Source organism: Schistocerca serialis, unplaced genomic scaffold (assembly GCF_023864345.2).
Source record: "Schistocerca serialis cubense isolate TAMUIC-IGC-003099 unplaced genomic scaffold, iqSchSeri2.2 HiC_scaffold_1362, whole genome shotgun sequence".
Classification (NCBI taxonomy): Eukaryota; Metazoa; Arthropoda; class Insecta; order Orthoptera; family Acrididae; genus Schistocerca; species Schistocerca serialis.
Window position 1 is genome coordinate 42,008,465 of NW_026047583.1, and position 23,018 is coordinate 42,031,482.

General features: G+C 41.0%; 2 protein-coding genes across 4 annotated transcripts in view; both read left to right on the forward strand.

The window, feature by feature from the left end:
- The window catches only part of LOC126440344 (molybdenum cofactor biosynthesis protein 1-like), a 205,336-nt gene extending 183,900 nt beyond the window's left edge, over positions 1–21,436 (forward strand). For all 3 annotated transcript variants that reach the window (XM_050090632.1, XM_050090634.1, XM_050090633.1), the window contains one exon: positions 21,304–21,436. The gene's annotated coding sequence lies outside the window, so the exon portion shown is untranslated. The remainder of the gene's footprint in view (positions 1–21,303) is intronic.
- LOC126440346 (cyclic pyranopterin monophosphate synthase-like) lies at positions 21,387–22,125 on the forward strand. The gene has a single exon (XM_050090635.1). The coding sequence runs from the start codon at positions 21,525–21,527 to the stop codon at positions 22,077–22,079; it is 555 nt and encodes a 184-aa protein (XP_049946592.1). The 5' UTR covers positions 21,387–21,524; the 3' UTR covers positions 22,080–22,125.
- The last annotated feature ends 893 nt before the right edge of the window (positions 22,126–23,018 follow it).

Consider the following 23,018-nt stretch of genomic DNA (forward strand, 5'->3'; position numbering starts at 1 on the left):
CTAAAGAACCCATCTGGATCGCTATCAAGCATCATTACCACGTATGCAAATCAGTGATATGTTATTTACGTGAATTACAAGACCTGTGTGTAGACATCTAATGTTTCATACCTCCTCAAACCTTACAACAAGCTGTCTGATCCCTGATATGCAGAATCAGTGATGTATTTTGTCCCAAAGATGGACAAACAAGCTATTAAGCAGGTCATAATGTTTTGGACCACCAGTCTAAACAGGATATTACAAAAAGGTACAGCCAAACTTTCAGGAAACATTCCTCACACACAAAGAAAGAAAATATGTTATGTGGTCATGTGTCTGAAAACGCTTACTTTCCATGTTAGAGCTTATTTTATTACTTTTCTTCAAATCACATTAATCATGGAATGGAAACACACAGCAACAGAATGTACCAGCATGACTTCAAACACTTTGTTACAGGAAATGTTCAAAATGTCCTCCATTAGTGAGGATACATGCATCCACCCTCCGTCGCATGGAATCCCTGATGCGCTGATGCAGCCCTGGAGAATGGCGTATTGTATCACAGACGTCCACAATATGAGCATGAAGAGTCTCTACATTCGGTACCGGGGTTGCGTAGACAAGAGTATTCAAATGCCCCCATAAATGAAAGTCAAGAGGGTTGAGGTTGGGAGTGTGTGGAGGCCATGCTATTGGTCGGCCTCTACCAATCCATCGGTCACTGAATCTGTTGTTGAGAAGCGTACGAACACTTCGACTGAAATGTGCAGGAGCTCCATCGTGCATGAACCACATGTTGTGTTGTACTTGTAAAGGCACATGTTCTAGCAGCACAGGTATGAAATCATGATAACATGCTCCATAGAGTGTAGGTGGAAGAACATGGGGCCCAATCAAGACATCACCAACAATGCCTGCCCAAACGTTCACAGAAAATATGTGTCGATGACGTGATTGCACAATTGCGTGCAGATTCTCGTCAGCCCACTCAAGTTGACAGTGAAAATTTACAATTTGATCACGTTGGAATGAAACCTCATCCATAAAGAGAACATTTGCACTGAAATGAGGATTGACACAATGTTGGAGAACCATTCGCACAAGTGTAACCGTGGAGGCCAATCAGCTGCTGATAGTGCCTGCACACGCTGTACATGGTATGGAAACAACTGGTTCTCCCGTAGCACTCTCCATACAGTGACGTGGTCAATGTTATCTTGTACAGCAGTAACTTCTCTGACACTGACATTAGGGTTATCGTCAACTGCACGAAGAATTGCCTCGTCCATTCAGGTGTCCTTGTCGTTCTAGGTCTTCCCAGTCGCTTAGTCATAGGCTGGAATGTTCCGTGCTCCATAAGATGCCGATCAATTTCTTCGAACGTCTTCCTGTCGGGACACCTTCGTTCTGGAAATTTGTCTCGATACAAACGTACCGCGCCATGGCTATTGCCCAGTGCTAATCCATACATCAAATGGGCATCTGCCAACTCTGCATTTGTAAACATTGCACTGACTGCAAAACCACGTTCCTGACAAACACTAACCTGTTGATGCTACGTATTGATGTGCTTGATGCTGTTACTGTAGAGCAATGAGTCGCATGTCAACACAAGCACCGAAGTCAACATTACCTTCCTTCAATTGGGCCAACTGGCGGTGAATCGAGGAAGTACAGTACATACTGACGAAACTAAAATGAGCTCTAACATGGAAATTAAGCATTTCCGGACACATGTCCACATAACGTATTTTCTTTATTTGTGTGTGAGGAATGTTTCCTGAAAGTTTGGCCGTACCTTTTTGTAACACCCTGTATAGAGAATGAGAGTGATCCTATCATACTTCCCCGGGGCACTCCTGAGAATAACCCCAATACCCCTGCCTCTGATGAACACTCACCATCAAGGACGACATTCTGGCTTCTACTACACAAGAAGTCATCTCGAGCCATTCACATATCTTGAAACCTAATCTGTAATTTCAGACCTTCATCAACAGTCTGCAGTGGCGCACTGTGGCAAACACTTTCTAGAAACAGCAATGTGGAATCTGCCTGTTCCCTTCATCGCTGATTTGCAGGATATCTTGTGAGAAAGGAGCAAGTCGAGTTTCACACGAACGATGATTTCTAAATCTGTGCTGATTTGTGAACAGAAGCTTTTCTGTCTCGTGGAAATCAAAGTGAAAATACATTCAAGAATTCTGCAGCAAACCATTGTTAAGGATATTGGATTGTAATGTGGGTCCATTTTTTTACTCTTCTTATATACAGGAATTACCGTGCTTTTTTCCAATTGCTTAGGACTTTGCATTAAGCAGGAAATTACAATAAATGCATGCTAAGAACAGGACCTATGCCATAGTGCACTATTAGTCGAGAGACCCATTGCTGAAATTTTGACATTATGTTGGCTAGACAGTAGGTTGGAGGATTCAGTTCTGATACTGCACAGCTCTCAAATTATACTTACTAGTTATTAGAGGCATTTGATATCCATAGGTGACGCCAGACCAAAACCAGACTGACTCAACTATGTGCTGAATCTGTGGGTCTTCACACTTGAGACATGCATTGGTACCTGGCCATTTCCGCACCCTTCTACAAGGATCATCAGGTATCAAAGAAATGCTTCACTTATTGTGAAAGGAATACAATACCACTGATCCAAGTTCCGCTGGAGGACACCCTGTATCACCACTAGTAATTTCCTTTCCTGTTGCGCCACAAACAGAGTGAGGGCAAAATGACTTGTCTATATGCCTATTAGTCGCAGTAGATTGTTCTGCAGTCAGCGTCAACAGCCATTTCTCTAAATTTTCTCACTAGTGCTCCTTAAAAAGATTGTCGCTTGCCATCCACCGGTTTCCATGTACACCACGATTCTTTGTGCACTACATTCCCTGGGGGTTTGTACTGTAGTACATAATGGACACCTAGAGACCCCACTGAATGTGTCGAGATGGTTGTGTACCGTGTGAGTCAACACAGCTCTCCCCATTATCTGCAAAAAAAGTCACAGTGCAGTTACAGTAAGTTCCCGAGGTATTACCTGTCAGCTATAATTTGAAGTTAGCAGTCATCAGTTGTTGTTGGCTCTGAGCAATCTCTGTAGTGCTGATTTTTAACATTTTGTTATCGCAAAGGCTGTGGAATGTTCATTTGATGTCGCTGTAGCGTTTGCCAATTGTGTGGTAACTTTCCATGCTGACAAGCATTCTTACTGTAAAGTAACAATGCCTGGGCAGTCTTTAAGCATTAACGCTTTAATCCCTTTGCAACGTCAAATTTTTTGATGTTATATTGGACATGTGATCAGTTTGTTTATTTATTTATTTTTGTAATTTTATTTTTGTGGTTTAGTACAAAAACTGTAGTGGTAGTGTATTTCTCCTAGAGCCCTTTTGTGAGCTGCTATTTTCCTCTGTGAAAATGAGGCAATTTTTTTTTCCAACTACACAAGTGACGATAGTAGTGATCTGACAATAAACAAAAACTGTTTGTTGTAGCAATTTTTATGCATCTGGTACAGTGTACTATCACAAGATACCAGGTACATCTACAGATGGTAATATATATTCCCAAAAGCTTTGTAAAACCACTAAGTGGTTGGCAAATATGCTTCCCGAGATTCACAAAAGACATAATTGTGTTTACTCGAATCTAAGCTGCACTTTTTTCCGGTTTTTGTAATCCAAAACACTGCCTGCGGCTTAGAATCAAGTGCAAAGTAAGCGGAAGTTCTGAAAAATGTTGGTAGGTGCCGCCACAACTAACTTCTGCCGTCGAATATATGTAGCACTACACAGGCATGCTTTGCAGCCACAAAGATAAATACTGGCGCCAAAACCTATGCGTCAGTAAACAAACTAAAAAAAACAGGGGTGGGGGTGGAAGACGAGCTTTTTTCTCTGCCCCAAGGTTCAACCACTGCATTTCCATACTTTATCCAACGAAGTAAATACAAATTCCGTATTCTTCATCTCCGAATGTTGCAGCCTTTCAATGTACTATGAAAATCTGACTGGAAGACTGTTTGGGATGTTTGTCAATATGGCCAAGTCTACGTTCTGAATTTTTGTCCTACCTGTGACAAGAGATGGTTGTTAATAGCAACTTTTGTGAATTGTGAATCACATCCAGTATTCTTTTCACCATAAGAATAATTCGAATGTAAACATTTTGCCATGTATTCCTACATGTTTCCTGCTATCTCATTTAAATCCTGTCTTCCTAATAAACTATGAAACTAGAGTGAGACAACAGCAAACGCGGAAGAATATATATATCATGTCATGTTTATATTCGTATTATTCCTATGCTGAATAGTGATACAGTCAGATATGAAGCACGGCAACTGACTAGATTTTTAAACCTAAGATGGCTCTAATTTCTGTGCAGAATGTAATGCACTAAAGAGGCGTCTGCAAAAATTTTCAAACGGAGAAAATTTTTCGCTAAACTTTTGTTTGGAACATCTATCATATGCAGTCTATTATATGGTTCTTGTTGATCATTATCAAAGAAACCAGCAGTGTAAGTAACAACAAACAGCAGTCTCTTGCCATTGTTTCACTGATGAGATGATTCCTCTCTCTTTTTTTTTTTTTTTAATTGTAAGCGGCAGTAGCGTGCGCAAAAGCAAGCCATCCCGTGAGCGGCGACAGGCCGTAAACACGCATAATCAGAATGCGACAAACAATGCATGGCACAGTATGATAATGCGTTTTGAGCTTAGAGTGACGGAAACACCTATAACAAAGAGAATGGCACTTATCAGATCAAAGAAAAATAAGCAATCAATTCAAACCAGACGACGCACGTGAAAAAGGCTCTCTAGTATAAATATGGATGGAGAGCCTGACGCATAGCAATGACTACGTGGTAAAGCTTAACTGCTAAGTTTACCACACGCACCAAACTTCTGTAGCTGTATCGTCATTCATTCGACCTACATTGTCTCAGGTTGAAAGGGCTACTCTGAGATGAACAGGTTGCCACAGGAGAGTAATGCATGGACTTTAACTGTTAGTTGCCCTGAATGTGAGTCCAGTGAGCTCACCACTGTGCCACCTCGCTCGATATATTTTGAGAGAAGTTCCTGATTTAACCATTTCACAGGATGTGGGAAGTGTACTTCCCATCAACTGTATTTCTTTACTGTATTCCTGAGAACACATCATACGAGCTCTGTATGCACCTGGCACATGATGTTAGTTTGCTGCACCAGCTGAACTTTCTGTCTGTTATGAAATGTAGCTTTTAATTGTCATTAAATGTCACTTGTTCCTTTCAGAAGCAGTTGCAAATATACGTGCCACCAAATAATGTTGTTTTGAAGGCCACTGGGAAGTATGCTTACTACCAAAGTAATTTTTCCGTGATACAAGGGGAATATACTTACCACAAAATTAATTTCTTTTTTGGACTGCAGAAAAGATACTTACCACCAACTGACCATACTTACCACTAATTTAGTTGTTTTACTATGCTCTTGGGAAAATGTTGTACCTCCTCTGGATGTGGTTGACCTTTTGTGATAATATGCTAAACAACTGGTGTCTGTTTGTCATGACATCAGTGCTGTTGTCACTTGTTACAACAGAACACATTGTTTCATTCTGCAATATATGCTATTGTGACTTGTCTCAGCTCGTTTCTTTAAGCAGTGTTAAATGAAGTTTCTAGGATTGTAAAATAGATAGTCAAATAAAAACAGAAAATTCCTTTTTTTCACATGTAGTAGTAACTCATAACAGCTTACTAAAGACAGTGGGAAGTATACTTACTACTATAGTTTTTTGCTCCTAAATCACAAAAATAAAATAATCAAAAATTAAATTTAGTTGAAACTTCTAAAATGATACCAAAACAATTAACTTTACAGGGCTGCTACAAAAAATGTGCCTACAAATGGGTTAAAAACAAAGTATGCAAGCTGTGGGGGCAGTGTGAAACTTTTTTAAGCACTGTATTTGAAAAATATTATTCATTTTGTTCCACTTCTAGAATGTTAGGTTTTGTGGATTCTTGCCTGTACATTAATGGGTGTGGATGCGTTCAGTGGAGGCAAGTGTGTCGTGTATGATTTTTCTCAGTAAATATGTCCTACTGACGTTGCAGTATATCTCCAATGTTCTGGATGCATCAAATGAAGTTTAAAAGACAGCTAACTGCTGCTGCTGGTATGCCTCTTCATGTAAATGTCAGAGTTACTATTATTATTCAATACAAAAAGGAAGATTACCAGCTTAGCAATTTGCTGAAAATGAGTTCATTAAAGGGAATATTACAATTAACATCCTGTTAACGACAAATTAATTAGAGATGGGAAGCAGCCACAGATTGGAGAAGGAAATTAATACATTTCATACTGTGCTCGAGCACAGGCAATAAAAAACAGTGAGCAAACATGATGCGTGTACTTGTTGCCTCAGGGTCTCCTGCGAAGCTGAGGTGCTTGAGTAAGCTACATCACACTGCTTCGTTGTGTGCTTGTTGTCAAGCCAGTTTATGAAGTACACATCCCTCTTCATTTTTATATAACTTTGTTTTGAATGCACTGTACAAGAATATTGAATACCTTGAAAATTATCGAGTTCAGCCATTCATTCACATGTAATATTCCAACAGCTCCATCACCGATGAGAGCCTTCAGGGGTGTAAAACGAGTAAGTGAGAAGTGCCACTGAACTACTAACAACCATTTTCATCTACTACTAATCTGCTCACATTAATCATTATTCAAGGGGATCAGTTCTACATCATTTTATTTTTATAAATATACAGAGAAGCAACTACTTGAAAAAAGCCAATGCTCTGCTACTTAAACTGCTCTGCCACTATTTTGATTTAATACTTCATGCTAAATGGGCATTTAATTCTACACAGGACACTGTCATCTAAACTTATTCTGATAAATTCATATACTTCCTTCCTGTGCAATGTCCTTTATGCTGTCAATGCCACGTTGGGACCAGTACAGTAGTTTCTGTTCCGTGGAGAACCAACCGTACCTGCACATAGGCTATTATTATGATGGAATCACCACTTCAAAAGGCATTCCAAAGCTGCTGCCAGCTTCCCTCTGTGGAGTAAACCATCTACCATTCCTGTCTGGTCCTAGAGAATATGTTGCATGGCTAAATATGGTTTTCTGTTAGAAAGTGTTTGTGCGTTGTGTATCTGAGGTGGGACAGGTAGGTAAATTCACATATCCAGGTAAATTATTGGTGGACTGGCTAATAAAACATTTTTTACTTTAAATTTGAATATTTGGGGATTTCCAGATTGCTCCTAATTTCGGCTGGGAGATGTTAAAAGGGTGTTGCACCTGAATATAAAACAGTTTTCTTAACCCTAAGCTCTTTACGGGTGTCAGTCCTATTGAGGAGGGGTACTCCTGGGCTGTACACCTGAGTTTCTCCTGGGCCACCTGCAGCATCTGTACTTGTAACATGCCAAGGTCATTATACGAGTGGTCAATTGGCCATAAAGAGGTTTGGTTGGATATGTTTATGTTTAGTGTGCAATACTGCTTTCCCGTATTGCCAGTTGGTCAGCTAGATATTTGCAGCTGGCAATGCCATTTAGTTTTGCTGTAATGCAGGGATTCACCAGTGTTTATTTTGTCTGTGAGCTTGTGCTGTCCACAGGTGATTAATTGTCCCTAGATAGAAGTGTTTTTCAGCAGTTGTGTTTTCACCCGTGGTTGTGGTCGTAGTTTCCCAGGTTAAGAATGAAGTGATTGTCAGAGTGTCTCAAGTTCCTGTACAGTAGTGTGGTGAGTTTTTTGAATATCTGTGTGTGAGTCTCAAGGCAGTATTCTCTGTGAAGGTCGACAGTGTGTGTGTACTGTGGTGCACTTCGTTCTGTATCACCTGTAGGCGGCACAGGCGGTCAGAGCCACGTAACCCCAGACTGCAGCTGCATGTATCATCATGGGTCTAATCAGTATCACGTACACGGACCTCGATATCCTCCTATTCAGTGTGCTTTACCTGTTGAGCTTAGAGTAACACTGTTTGAGCCTTGCATTTGCTCAGTTGGCCTGTCACTGAAGTATTTGACTTTCACACTGAAACGTATTGGGCGTGTGTGTAGTGTTATTTGTCTGCAGTCTTAATGTGGGGTCCTACCCACTCATCTCATATAGGGTGCCTAAAGGATGCTGCATTCTCAAAATGCTATACAACAATTCAAGCAAACAACATTAATAGTTTTTATTACAAATAAGAAGCTTGACAATGCTTGACCTGGAATTTACAATGGTGTCGCAAGCAATAGGCGACATGCAGTATAAATCCGAGTCCTTTGCTATATACAATGTTCGTGCAAGTTTCACACACAGCTTGTGGATCACTAGTAACTGTTATTGTAGCATTCTGCGCTAGGCCTGTCCGTATACTGTCCTAATCCTGTCCAAATACTGAGTGGCCGAGGCTGGCAGGAGTGGCACTTATATTCTCTTTGTCTAGGGGCCTGCTCCCATTGTGGTGTGGTCCTTGCCAGTGGGCTATTCGCTGACGGTGTGTTCACTGCCTTCTTTGCTCTTGCGATCTTAATTTTCATTCCAGTGCTTGTGGGTATGCCAGAACACTTAATGATTGTGCAGTTGTTATGGTTTGTCAGTGAACAGAACTGCTTCACACTTGTCAGCATTTGCTTTAACACACTGTCGTTCCAGCTAGGCAGTTTTGTTTGCAGTTGCGAATTATGCCTGATGGTTTCCAGTCTTGCACTAGGATGGTAGTGTCATCTGCGTAGATGGTTGCCATTGTGTTTTGTTCAGTTGGAAAGTCATTGACATAGAGATTAAACAAGAGGGGCCCTTGGATGCTGCCTTGGAGTACTCTCACTTGTATACTGTGTTGTGTTGACTGTTTGCCCTGAATGTCGGTGTTGAAGCTTCTGTGAGTGAGATATGAGTGTGTAAGGTGTACGAGCTCGTCGGAGAGACTAGCAGTGCAGAGTTTGCGAATGAGACGATTGTTCCGTAAATGACTGAAGACCAGGAACAGTGCTCCTGTAGCTTTATGGTGTTGGGGGTGTGTGTAATATGTTCTACTACACGGAGGAGTTGTTGTGTTGTGGAGTGGTGATTGCTGAATCCAAATTGCTCCAGTCTCAGCGAGTCATTGGTGTTGCAGTGCATAGTAAGATGTTTGAGAATCATCTTCTCAACAATCTTATTCAGGGAGCTCAGCAGGCTGATGGCTCCATAATTTTGTGGTAGGGAGTGGTATTTCCCTGGCTTCCTGAACATCAGGACAGGGAAGTGTTGATGTTGTAGAATGGTATTCATCACATGTGCGAGATGCTCTATAGCTTTATTCGTGAACTCCTGGGTGACATGGTTTTGAAAGTGATTGGGACCAGGAGCTTTTCTAGTTGTTTTGTGCTTAATAACCTGTGTAATTTCATGTGTAGCAGTATGTATTGTTACATTGCAATTGGGCTGGGTTACAGGCCATGTAACCTCCTGGTCCATTTCAAGTAGCAGTGCTGGATTGGAAGGAGCCAGATTCAGTGTGAATGATGTTGCTAGTGTTCTGGTCATCAGCTCATGCTTCCCCTCCATGGAGTATGCTGGTCTGTAAGGTATTTGTAAACTTGGTGTGTAGTATTTCTTCTTGGTGGAGTGGGCAGCTATTTGCCACACTCCAGGTCATGTGGTGTGCAGCCCTGCGAGTCTATTGTCCCAGTTTGTGGTTTTAAAAGTTTTAATTTAGCCTGTATGATCCCCTGGAGCCTGCTAATATGCTGCAGCCAAGCGACTAGCGCGAGGTTTGGTGTTCTCGTAAAGATAAGTTATTTTAGATTATAAAACACATAGATTAGTACTGATTACGTGGTAAATAAGTGTATTAGTGTGCCGTTTAAGTGTACCATTAAAGGTTTCATTTCTCATTACGTAATATAGCAGAAAACGCGAAAAGACCGTACAGTCGTATTTTCTGTTTACGTTCTGCTGCAGCAAATCTATAGAATTTCGTTTAGTTGTTCCTTGCTCTCTCCAGCAATTTAACTTAGCGTACCTCTTCATTATTTAACTAGCATTTCCGGAAAGTAGCGTAAAGTTTAACTTGTTGTTTCAGAAACTTTGCACTTTTGTTTTTGTTTACACACAGTTGCGTATAGGCCAAATTTGTGTAACCATATTTTCGTGTTTATCTGTAATTTAACTGACTTATTCTTAATAAATTATTACGTTTATCATGAGTGAAAAGTGCTTGACTTGCCATAGAATTGTTAGGTCGGGGCTTTGGTGTGATGGGTGCTGTAGTTTTTTCCATGTGGGTGACTGTAGTGGCGTGGGAATAGGGGAAGTAAATGAGACTCATCAGTGGTTTTGTAGGATTTGTAGTAGAGATAGGAAGATACTGGAACAGGAGGGGAAAATTGCTGCCCTTCAGGCTGAGTTAGACAAGGCCAGGGGAGATCTTGACAGGTTAAGGAGGGAGAAGGGTAAAGAGAGGTGGGAAGTGGCAACAGGCAACAGGAGGAACAGGCCTAGAACTTTGTCTGACAGCTTTATGGTGAATGTGGAAAATAGATTTGACCTGTTGCTTCAGTTAGAAGCTGGTGAGCCTCAAGCAGTTACAGGTGTAGACAGGGCACAACAAACTTTCAGCAGCAAATTGAAAAGTAAGAATGTAGGGAAATCAGTAAAGAGAAAGAAAGTGTTGTTGTTAGGTAGTTCCCATGGAAGAGGTGTTGGCCAACTCTTGCAGGATGAACTAGGATCAGAATACCAGGTCACCAATTTTTTTAAACCTAGTGCTGGTCTGGAGCAGGTGACAGAGGATTTAGGATCACTTTGCAAAGATTTCACTAAGGAAGACACCGTGGTTATAGTGGGTGGGGCAGGTAACAGTATTGACAGAGATCCTGGGTACAGCATAGAGTGTGACCTGGCGAAGATGGCATCAGCATCGAGGCATACCAGTGTTGAGTTTGTATCTGTTCTTGGGCGCCATGACCGACCTCATTTGAACTCTTCTGTCAAGAGAGTTAATTTGGAGCTGGAACGGCTGCTCATGTCGGGTGCGGGGTCACACATTGGTGTGGTTCATGTTGATTCTGTCAGTAGGTGGGATTATACTAGGCATGGCCTTCACCTCAACAGGAAGGGGAAGGGTAAATTGGCTGGGGAAATTGCAGGAAAGTTAAAGGGGGGAGGCACTGTCATGAGTGGTAAAATACCAGTGGTTATAGGATTCAGAAAAGACCCTTTTTTAGGGTAGGGAGGACAGAAAGAAAACAAATTTTAAGAGAGGTTAGAACTGAGACAAACCTTCAGTTTGAGAAAGAAATCAAAAAACATAATTCCAGCTTATTACATCAACATAAACAGCCATTGGTTAAGAATTTTCAACTGTCAGCAGATATTTTAACTCCATCCAATTTTAAGTCAGTCAATGTGAAATGTCAGCTATCTTTATTGCATCAAAATATTCGAGGACTGAGAAATAAAATTAATGAATTAACTATCTGCATAGATGAATTAGAGTCTTCAAACCCAGCTGACATAATCTGCCTCTCTGAACATCATGTGACCACTGGTATAGAACTTTTAAGTGTTACAGGGTTTAGGTTAGCATCTCACTATTGTAGATCAGAAATGGAGAAAGGAGGAGTTGCCACATTCATCAGGAACTGTCATAAATTTAAGAACATAGACATTCATAAATTTTGCCTAGAACAGCATATGGAAGCATGTGCAACAGAATTAGATTTTCACAAAAAATCTTTCATAATATTAAGTGTATATCGAGCACCTGCAGGTAACTTTAATCTGTTTGTAAACCACCTTGAAGCTGTACTGGCCCATTTAACAACCAAAAACAAAGAAATAGTGGTTGCTGGTGATTTCAATGTAGATTTCCTTAAAGACTCTCCCAATAAGAACCTATTTGAGTTAGTAACACTATCATTCAACTTAATTCCCACAGTAAAGTTCCCCACTAGGATAACCACTTGCTCACAAACAGCCATTGATAATATCTTTATAGAAAAGTCAAATGAACAAAATTATATTACAAAACCAATAGTCAATGGCCTCTCAGACCATGACATGCAGTTCCTTCTGTTAAATGTTAATACTGAACAGGATATAAAATCTGTTAAATCTGAGCTCAAGAGGGTAATCAGTAAGCCAAAAATTGATTATTTTAGGACACTCCTCAGAGACATTCACTGGACTGATGTTTACAGTGCTCATGGCATGAATGAAAAATATAACATTTTTGCTAATAAAGTGCTTACCTTATTTGAACACTGCTTTCCCCCAAAACTTACCAAGGTTAGAGCAAAGTGTACAAAGAAGCCATGGATTACTCGAGGAATAGGGGTATCTTGTAAAACAAAAAGAAAACTGTATCTGTCAATCCGAAACATTTCCAATGTTGATGCTATAGCACATTATAAGAAATACTGCAAAATATTAAAGACTGTAATACGGATGTCAAAGCAAATATATTACAAGGAAAAGATAGTCATATCAGATAACAAAATAAAGACAATATGGGATATAGTGAAGGAGGAGACCGGTAGAACCAGACATGAAGAGGAACAAATAGCATTAAGAGTAAATGATGCATTGGTGACAGATGTGTATAGTGTTGCAGAACTTTTTAACAAACATTTTATAACTGTTACTGAAAAGATGGGGTTGTCAGGTTCGGTAGATGCTGCTATGGATTACCTTAGACCAGACATTTCAAGTAACTTCCATAATATGAATTTGACCCTCACTACCCCAACAGAAATAATGTCCATCATAAAATCTTTAAAATCAAAAACATCTAGTGGGTATGATGAAATATCAACAAAGTTAATTAAAGAATGTGATTCTGAGCTAAGTAACATATTAAGCTATCTGTGTAACCAGTCGTTTATCAGTGGAATATTTCCCGAATGGCTGAAATATGCTGAAGTTAAGCCACTGTTTAAGAAGGGAGATAAAGAAATAGCATCAAATTTCCGTCCAATTTCACTGTTGCCAGCATTCTCAAAAATTTTCGAAAAAGTAATGTACAGTCATCTTTATAACCATCTTATCTCAAATAACATACTGTCAAAGTCACAGTTTGGATTTCTAAAAGGTTCTGATATTGAGAAGGCTATCTACACTTACAGTGAAAATGTACTTAATTCATTAGAGAAAAAATTGCAGGCAACTGGTATATTTTGTGATCTGTCAAAGGCATTTGACTGTGTAAATCACAATATCCTTTTAAGTAAACTAGAATATTATAGTGTAACAGGAAATGCTGCAAAATGGTTCAAATCTTATATCTCTGGCAGGAAACAAAGGGTGTTATTAGGAAAGAGACATGTATCAAGCTATCAGGCATCATCCAACTGGGAACTAATTACATGTGGGGTCCCACAAGGTTCCATTTTGGGGCCCTTACTTTTTCTTGTGTATATCAATGACCTTTCATCAGTAACATTACCAGATGCCAAGTTTGTTTTGTTTGCTGATGATACAAACATTGCAATAAATAGCAAATCAAGTGTAGTCTTAGAAAGATCAGCCAATAAAATATTTGTAGACATTAATCACTGGTTCCTAGCCAATTCTTTGTCACTAAACTTTGAAAAAACACACTACATGCAGTTCAGAACTTGTAAGGGGTGTCCCAAGAGTATATGTCTAACATATGATGACAAGAAGATAGAAGAAGTGGACGGTGTTAAATTCTTGGGATTACAGCTTGATAATAAATTCAACTGGGAGGAGCACACCACAGAACTGCTGAAGCGTCTTAACAAATCTCTGTTTGCAATGCGAATTTTGTCAGACATAGGGGATATAAAAATGAAAAAGCTGGCATACTATGCTTACTTTCATTCCATAATGTCATATGGGATTATTTTCTGGGGTAATTCATCAAGCCAAGCTAAAGTTTTCCGGGCACAAAAACGTGCAGTAAGAATTATATGTGGTGTGAACTCAAGAACATCCTGCAGAGCCGGCCGAAGTGGCCGTGCGGTTACAGGCGCTGCAGTCTGGAACCGCAAGACCGCTACGGTCGCAGGTTCGAATCCTGCCTCGGGCATGGATGTTTGTGATGTCCTTAGGTTAGTTAGGTTTAACTAGTTCTAAGTTCTAGGGGACTAATGACCTCAGCAGTTGAGTCCCATAGTGCTCAGAGCCATTTGAGCCATCCTGCAGAAGCCTGTTTAGGGAGCTAGGGATACTAACTACAGCTTCCCAATATATTTATTCCTTAATGAAATTTGTCATTAAAAATATATCACTTTTTCAAACCAACAGCTCAATTCATGGAATCAATACTAGAAATAAGAATAATCTTCACAAGGATTTAAAGTCACTTAGTCTTGTACAAAAAGGTGTGCATTATTCAGGAACACACATTTTCAATAACTTGCCAGCAGCCATAAAAAGCTTAACAACCAATGAAATTCAGTTTAAGAGAAGCCTAAAGGATTTATTGGTGGCCAACTCCTTCTACTCCATTGATGAATTTCTGAGGAAAACCAACTGATTTGTATATAAGTACAACATAACTTCTGCACAATTTCAGTGAAGTAATGTGTTCACTGAAAATTTGTGTGTGTGTGTGTGTGTGTGTGTGTGTAAGTATAATCTAACTTCTGCACCATTTCAGTGCAGTAATGTGTTCATTGTAAATAAGTATTACAGTAGTTGTATTACATGTTTCTTACCTTATAAATAAATATAAAACTTTTTTATTTTAAATTCAGTGCAATAGTATTTGTAAAATGACTCTTAGTGTTCATTAAAAAATGACGATCATTCCACTTGGGACCTGTGGAATGGTACATTAGCTTATTTGTTTTAGTTTAAATATTTGTCATGTATTGTTGTTTTTCTGACATGTTCCACATCCTGGAGGACCTCCTCACTACGGATCAATTGGAATGAAAGTAAATCTAATCTAATCTAATCTATGTTTGTACATCCAGTATCTCCCGAGATGATCTCTCATTGACATTGGCCCCTGTATTTCTGGGAGCAGGGCCATTGAGCATTCTTGTGGTATAAGTACTGTAATGGTACCTGCTATTGCATCCTGAACTGCGGTGGTAAGGGCTTTGACAGCTTCAACAAGTTTCCTGCATTGTGTAATTTTGGGAATTTGTGGGATATGACTTTTCAAGCATTTCCTTGAACAATGCCCAATTCACACGCTTGTAGCTCAGTATCCTGTGAGATTCATCATACTGCTGTGTTTCTTGCGAGTAAAGTATTACAGGTGTTTGATGAGGCCAAATCATGTATAATTTCAATGTTGATTGTGACTATAATGCCTATCACATCTAATGTCTATCACATTTAGTCTCTCTTCCCTGTTTTAAGTGTCACCTCAGCTGGCACTAGTGTAATGTAGTTTGGGCGCAGTGCATGTTCGCATAGTTTTTTTGCTATTGGTGTTTGATCTTTGTTAGTTCCAAGCAGAGTGTTTAGCATTAAGATCACCAGTGGCTATTAGTCACTATGCTATGTTGAGTATTGTGCTGATATCGCTTGTTATGATATTACCAGATCAATTGTATATCGATATCAATGTAGTGTTCACTCAATTGACTTGACCCTAACAGCTGTGGCTTCTAGTCTTTCAGGTTCAGGGATCTTAATATTTGTGTATTCTTTGTCTCAATATATGAAGATTGCTGTTCCACCAACAGTTGTGCCTTCAGGTGGTCAGTACAGTAGATGTAATATCTTGAGAAGAGTAGTTGTTTGTGTGACTGGAGCTCAGCTTTGTTCATGAGAGCATTCCAGATTCCCTTCTCCTCCATAAATGCAGCTAGCTCTGCCCTTTTGTTGCCAATCCCATCTGCATTCCAGAATAGCATCTAGGTCAAAGTACTGTTGTTTGTGTTTTGTGGTGTATTATCTATGGAAGTGTGTGGGCAGTGTGGTGATAGCAGTTTGTATAGCAGCCATGCACTGGCTGTGTGTAGCCGTCATGAGTTTGTGCATGTGTTACGATGAAGAGCCTCAAGAGGATCTTAAGCCATGTGAGTGGGGTATAGTGTCTCCACTATGCCTCTTATTGTGGTGAGAATGTTTGTTATGTCAGCCAAGGTGCTGGCGGTGGTGTTGGTGGCTGGTGGTCCTTATGTTGGTGTACTGGATGGGCTGGCTTGTGTGTTATTCATGGTTCGTATTTCATCTGGGGTCACCTGTGTTATTGCTTTGGTGAGGGGGGCAAGAGTGTGAGTTACAGTTACATTGTTCCTTTTAATGTGTTCCTATGTTTGTCTGGTCTGTTGTTGGTGTATTTGTTGTGGTGTGATAGTGTCCCCTCTTTTGTTTTTTGGGTACCTCTGTTTTATTTCGTGTGTTTGTGGTTGCCCTAGTTTGGGTGTGTCTTCTGTGATATCACAAGTGTCACAATCTGTCCTAGACAGAGTTGACTTGGTGTTGTCTGGGACCGGCAGTTTTGTCATCAGTACAGGGGCAGTTTCTAGCACTGCAGGTGTGGGTTGTGGTTCTGTTGTTGTGGGAGTGTGCTGTGAGTTTGTGGAGCTCTGTGCATCCTCAGTTCATCCACTTCCACTGACAATGCCAGTAAAAGAGATTCCACACCTTACTGGTTTGGGGGGTGGGGAGTGTCTTGGAGCTGTTCTGGTTACCACTTGTCTGTCTTTGGCACTTTTGCACCTTAGAGCTTCTTTGTATGCTGCACACCATCTGTAGTTTGCACATGGACCCCTCCACATTTGGTACATTTGATAGTTGTACCAAGTTTAAAGTGTCGTGCTACACGGTTACCAATGCATTTGCGGCACCGTGTGCCAGATCACATCGGGTGCCGCATGGCCAAACTGCTGGCAGTGGTGGCACTGTTGGGGGACACACGGAAGTGTGTATATTTCTACTACGACCATGTGAAGCAGGAGCATCTGCGTCAGAAAGTTGCAGGAGTAAGCTGTGTCATCGAACTCCACTAAATAGTTTGGCTGCAATCTGTGTGTCACGAATCCAAGAATTCATCTCATGCTCTCACAGTCCCAGCTGAGAGCTGTGATTATACCATGAAGAATGTCATTGAGGGTTGTGGTGTCAACTCCTTTCACGATGTACATTCGAGTTTTCCCCCCTTGGGTGTTATATTTATGATACTCAATTCCCCCAGCTTTGATGATTTTCAGGAGATTTGTGCAATCTGTTTTGTTGCATACATACAGTGATACATGGTCCCTTGTGAGTTTTGTGTTTGGTATATTGTGGGGAGTGACATTCTACAAATGTCTTTTTTAGCTTGCCGAGGCAAGTGTAATTGTGTATTATGACCAGTGGGAAGCCAGTCGGTGTAGTGTTCTGCGTAGCGGCTGGGGTAGTGTTGTGTAGTTGAGGTGCTGCAGAATTGTTTGTATGGTCCCTCATATTACCGATGCTCAGAACTGGTGTTGGTAAAAGCACGCTGCATTTGCCGTGTGAGTCAGTAGGCTCAGTTGTTTGTGTATGTTGCTGCTGATTGCATTTTGGACCCAGCAGCTTCGAAGGTCCATCTTTGTTCCACGGAGCTGTCACTTCCAGCTCGAGGACTACTGCGGTGGTATTGAGGGCCTCTCTAGTATATTCACTGGTGGTGTGACTGATGTTGGTGTTGCTGTTGCTGTTGCGTTGCTTCCACCCGTCAGTTGGACAATGAGCTCATGCTGTCTCCAAGCCATTGCTTCTTGATTTGTGGCAGCAAAGTCCAGATTTAGCTGGTTCATCACTTACTGATAGGTGGCAAAGCAAGACAGAAACGTCAAAGGGAACAGATGGCACTCCTGCCTCTTGTGCTGCAGTCTTGCTACTGGTCGTCGGGTGGGATCTGCTCGGTGGATCTGCGTCTCCCAGACATAAGGATACTTTTAAGGATAGAATGTGGATATGAGACAATTTTACTTTTTCGTCTGAAAAGACAATTTTGCTTTTTTAGTGTACATACAGAAGAGGGGAGTCCTTATGACTCACTTGTGCAAGATGCAATGCTCAGTGCAAGAGAGCACGGGTGGAAGACAGCAGCCTGTACTAGACAGTGTTGTCCAATGTGAACGTGCCCCGGACACTGAAATACCCTATTAAAGAATGGGAGAGTCACACTGGGGAAGTTCCAACCACAGTTGCAGGAACTTTGAGCCAGAACTCATGGCCACCTAGCACTGTCAAGTGTGTAGCAGCGTGTGCTTGTAGGTGACACTCCAAAGAGTGTCCTGTGGCATCTACACCAGTTTTAGCGTATGTGTAACACAAATATCCTCTCGCAGCTACTGCAGGTACAGGGGGAAGGCAGCTGCTCAGCTGCGACTCACCCGTAGTACTGCCCGAGGTTTTCCTTGGTGGGAGGACTGGAACGAGGTGCACCAAGCCTTGTGATGCCCATTGAGGAACTGTTGGAGTGAGACGTAGTGACTCTGAGGTCAAGAAAGCTGGCAGTGACCAGAACAGGGTGTGCTGACTCCCCCCCCTCCCCCTCCCACCATACTGCTTTCAGTGATGCCATTGCAGAGGATTACACTGTGGTTGGTCATCTGGTTTTTATGTGGGCCAGAACATGAAGCTTTCCTATGCTTTTTTTTTGCTAAATTGACTCATACTTCTGGACACAAACACCTATACAGAGCAAATGTATTGGCATCCAGGGTTGGGTTATTTGGGGGGGGAGTGACAGTTTGTTATTGTTTCCGCCCCCCCTCACCCAGCTTCCCTCAAAAATGCAACTCGCTAGCAACCTCGCTGTTAGCATACGACAGACATCTACAATTTTAATAACAATAATAAACACACAAAAATATATTAAATTATTCAATATAATAGTAACAATACAAATAGGTGGATCAAAGAAGGAAGAAAACATAGAACAAACAAAAGAACTTCATAAAGTGTACAAACTGACATGGACACACTGTAATAAAAGAAACATTTCAGTACAAGGCAAACACATGCGCTATAATACAGTTATAGTATCAGAAGCACTCTTCGCATCAGAAATGACCACAATCTGTGGACCAGGCACCACAAAGCAGTAAGAATACAATGCAAAATCCTCAGAAAATTTTTTGGAGCAGTGCACAGAGATGGCATATGTATGAAGAGATCAACCAGAGAATTATAAGAACACAGAGGCAGATTCAGTCACAATCAGAAAACACCGACTAACATTCTGTGGACACATACACACAATGAACAGCGACAGATTCACAAAGGGATTTAGGATGTAGTAAATGCCTTAATCAAAAAAACCAGTTGGTTTAAAGAGATAGAAGAATGCCAAAACGAGCAGGAATCAGAATGGAAATGATGAATGAAAGAGACAAATTCAGAATCAAAATTATGAACATAAAACTTGAAGTAAAGGGAAGGAAGAAAACAGAGAAAATATGTACATATCAAAGGAAACAGGAACACAGCCAAAGAATGAAAAGATTTTGGGAAGAGAAAAGGGAGGAGGAAAGAAGGAAAAAGCTGAACAACCATGTAACAACGAAGTTGAACTCTGTCAGATTGTGTGCTCACCATCATTATTTCAATAAACATTATGACTGAACAGAGGTCTGCAAACACATGTGAATGAGGGGAATACTGTTTCTATCAGTGATTTCCAACTGTGTTCGGGAAGTCATTCTTTCTGTTGTTGTTGTATCGGATCTGTTGACAGCTGGTATGTTCAACCCAGTGGTGTGCAGCTTTACCCGGCTGGAATGTTGTCAATCAGACCAAAAGCATGTCCTTGTGGGCAGACCCTAGCACGAGCAACTGAAAAGTGTCCTTTATTAAATGTAGCTTGTCATTGCTGGAAGAACTTGGCGTTTTTGACACACTTCTGTTTCCATGCTACCTCCTTCTCCAAAAGTTATGTGTGCATTTGGAAATTGGTGAAGTATGAAATATAAAGACATCGTGTCATTCTGCCACATCTGTCTGTAGTGTGCATTTTGGGGTGCGTGTACGATGCAAGGCATTTAGGTATGATGAGGTTACTTAGCCATTAATGTTCACAATGGCTGGCATAAAGGAAACATGACAAGTATTACATTAGAAAGCAACAGCGATAGCTTTCCGACCGCATAAATTCTACTAGGCAGAGTCAGAAGCAGACACAGTGGCCTGTGCCAGATACGAGGGTTGGAAGTGGCTGAAATGTGAGTCGTGGGACAAAGAGAAAGAGAGAGAGAGAGAGAACACACAGACAGCACCATAAAGCATTCCCCATCTCTTTGTGCACAGAATGCACCACACTGCTGCCTTCTTAAGTGCACCCCAGTATAATATGTTGTTTGGGAAGTGGGTGGTAGTTTTCACCATTGCCACGACCTCCCCTTATATCCACTCCTGCAAGATTGTGAAATCTACAGCCACTGAGGAGATTTATGTGAGATGTTCCTATCAACTTTGTGTAATATTCATATTGCACACTTCTGCAGACAAAACAGATTTTTGACCTTAGCTTAGGAAAGAAAAGAATCATAACAGATCATTAAGGTTCAAAGAACTTGTCTTGAACACTGTAAGGGATCCGTGATCCCACAAACAAAGATGCTAGTATCTGACGCCCAGGTCGATAGCGGACAGGAGTAGATTGTCGAGCGCTGCAGTAGGCAGTGAGACTAGTGCTGAGTGCGCAGTAGTATGGTAGAGTGTCAAGTGAGCAGTAGAGCAGGAAAGACGGGCAAGAATGGTGGTCGAGTGAGTTGTAAACGGTAAAATTCACTGGAGTATGACGAGTGAGCACGTCCCCCTGATCGTCATGGGGTTGACTCTCACTAATGCCGATTCGCAAGTGATAAGAAACAGAAAGTGACAAGTGCCAAATTACGTGTTTCACGTCAACCGTGTCGGCCAGCAACAACCATGGATTGCAGTGAGGATTGTTGTGAATGTTAACCATCAGCATTGCGTGTGACAAAGTACTGAAAATCAGCAATCAATAAAAAGAGATAACCACAATTAGACGTGTAAGGCAAAGGTAGCAACTGCCTCAGAATTTGTGTGTTAGTAGGAAATATATATCAGTTGTACATCACAACCTTTGTGATTCTTAACAATAGACAAACTTTCAATCATTAGCTATTCCGTCTCAGAACAGCCGCATTCAGTTGAAATACTCCTGAAACCACAGCAGAACAACCAATAGCTTTTCATCCATTAAGCACACGGTCATATATCATAATAATTAACTGTTTGGTGGCTTCGGTAAATTACCCAAAATCCAGTAAAGGAATTAATCGGGGGTGTTTCAACACGAATGCTTAAAAATTCTTTTGTAGTTATCCTATTTTCAGATTATGAAGAGTTCTCTGTTACAGCTTGTATTTTTGTTCCAGGTGGCCCTGAACTTGATGGCTGTAGTGATGTCGTGAAGGCACAAAGTCGGAAGTTGTTAAACCTTCAGAAACAAGATTTTCAAAAGTACTTCTTCTCAGATACCAATATTTCGCCCCTGTTTGTGTCGGATACACAGATGTCTCAGTTGTTGTGACGTAATTTGAGTGTAGTGACTGAATCTAGAAAACAGTTTCTTTTGCTTCCCTGTGCCCCAAGCATTATGTGCAATGCAGGACTCCTAACAAAACAAACACACAGAGCACAGCCCTCTGTCTTCTCTTGCCGTTTCTGCAGTTTGGGAGCACAGTCCGAAAGTCGGACTCATGTTGACCGGTCTGGCAGGGCAAAAATGGTCAACGTGGGTTCGAAGCTGGTGACAGAACGGACTGCTACAGCACGAGCAAAGGTTTTTGTGGGACCCGAACTGATGAAACTCATACGAGAAAATGGCCTGAAGGTACTTAGCGTTGCTCGCCTGGCGGGAATTGTGGGGTCCAAGCAGACGTCCAGCCTTATCCCTCTGTGTCATAACATATCTTTATCCTCTGTGGCTGTGGACATTGAACTGGACTCTGCTCTCAACTGTGTGATTATAACTGGCACGGCAAAGTGTAGAGGGCAGACGGGCATGGAGATGGAAGCTCTCGCTGCTGTATCGGTGTCTGCCTTAACAGTGTACGATATGTGCAAAGCTGTGAGTCATGACATTGTGATATCTGAAATAATGCTTCTGGCCAAAAGTGGGGGAACTAGAGGAGACTTCCACCGGACATGAGCATCTGTGTGGGGCAGTGAAATAAGTTAAGTATACCTGGTGTGATGTAGGCAAATTTCAAAGTCTGTTCATAGTTATCATAAATTATATACACATCGAATTGGCCTGAATATAAGTTGCACCTTTAATTTCGAAAAAGAGAGAAACTTAATTAAAAATAAATTGTCAAGTTGCCCATTTACAAAAGCTTTTCAAAATGTGATTTACCCTTAACCAGTTTTTTTGTAGTACACTATAGATAAATTACACACAAAAACAAAGCTTTCAGTTGCAGTTTTCATGTAAGACACTCTTAACTTCACTAACATTCATTGTTTTGTCACTGTCAGTATTTTTGTCACTCTCCTCCCAAAGTACAGTGGCGTCGCTACAATCCCGGGCATTGCATGTGCAGCATTTCTTGAACCGTACCTTTAAAAAGCACATCTGTTAGATGAATAACTGTGAGTTTGAAATTTGCAACGTAATTGTACCGAATTCCAAAATTTTCTCTCAATGTTGTGCTTCATTGGTGAAGAATAAATTATATTCTTCAGTTAGAGAAAAACTGTGCCTGTTCCATTGTCTAAAATAGTGAAACTGTGAGAATGGGAATACAGAGGGGTCCAGAAAAATGTAGACTCTCTTTGATAGTCAATATTGATGGAACAAAATGGCATAGTGTCAAAAATCTTGCATGGGAGGAAGATCATTTTGTGTTCAAAGTGACACCTGTTAGCAGCCAAGCAACATCAATGTTGCTGAATTGTTGACTGAAGTACAGCTGTCAATGTTGCCAGTGTGGTAGCTGCACAGGATGTCTTGATGGTTTCTCATATCTCATTCAGTGTAGCTGGGTTCTGTTGGTAAACTTTGTTTGTCGAGGTCCCCCATTGGTAGAAGTCGAGAATTGTAAGGTCCCATGAACTTGGTGGGCACTTGACAGTTCCTCTTCGACTT

Excerpts from the sequence above, each read along its gene's own strand:
- LOC126440346 (XM_050090635.1), top strand. The coding sequence starts at position 21,525 with ATGTGCAATGCAGGACTCCTAACAAAACAAACACACAGAGCACAGCCC.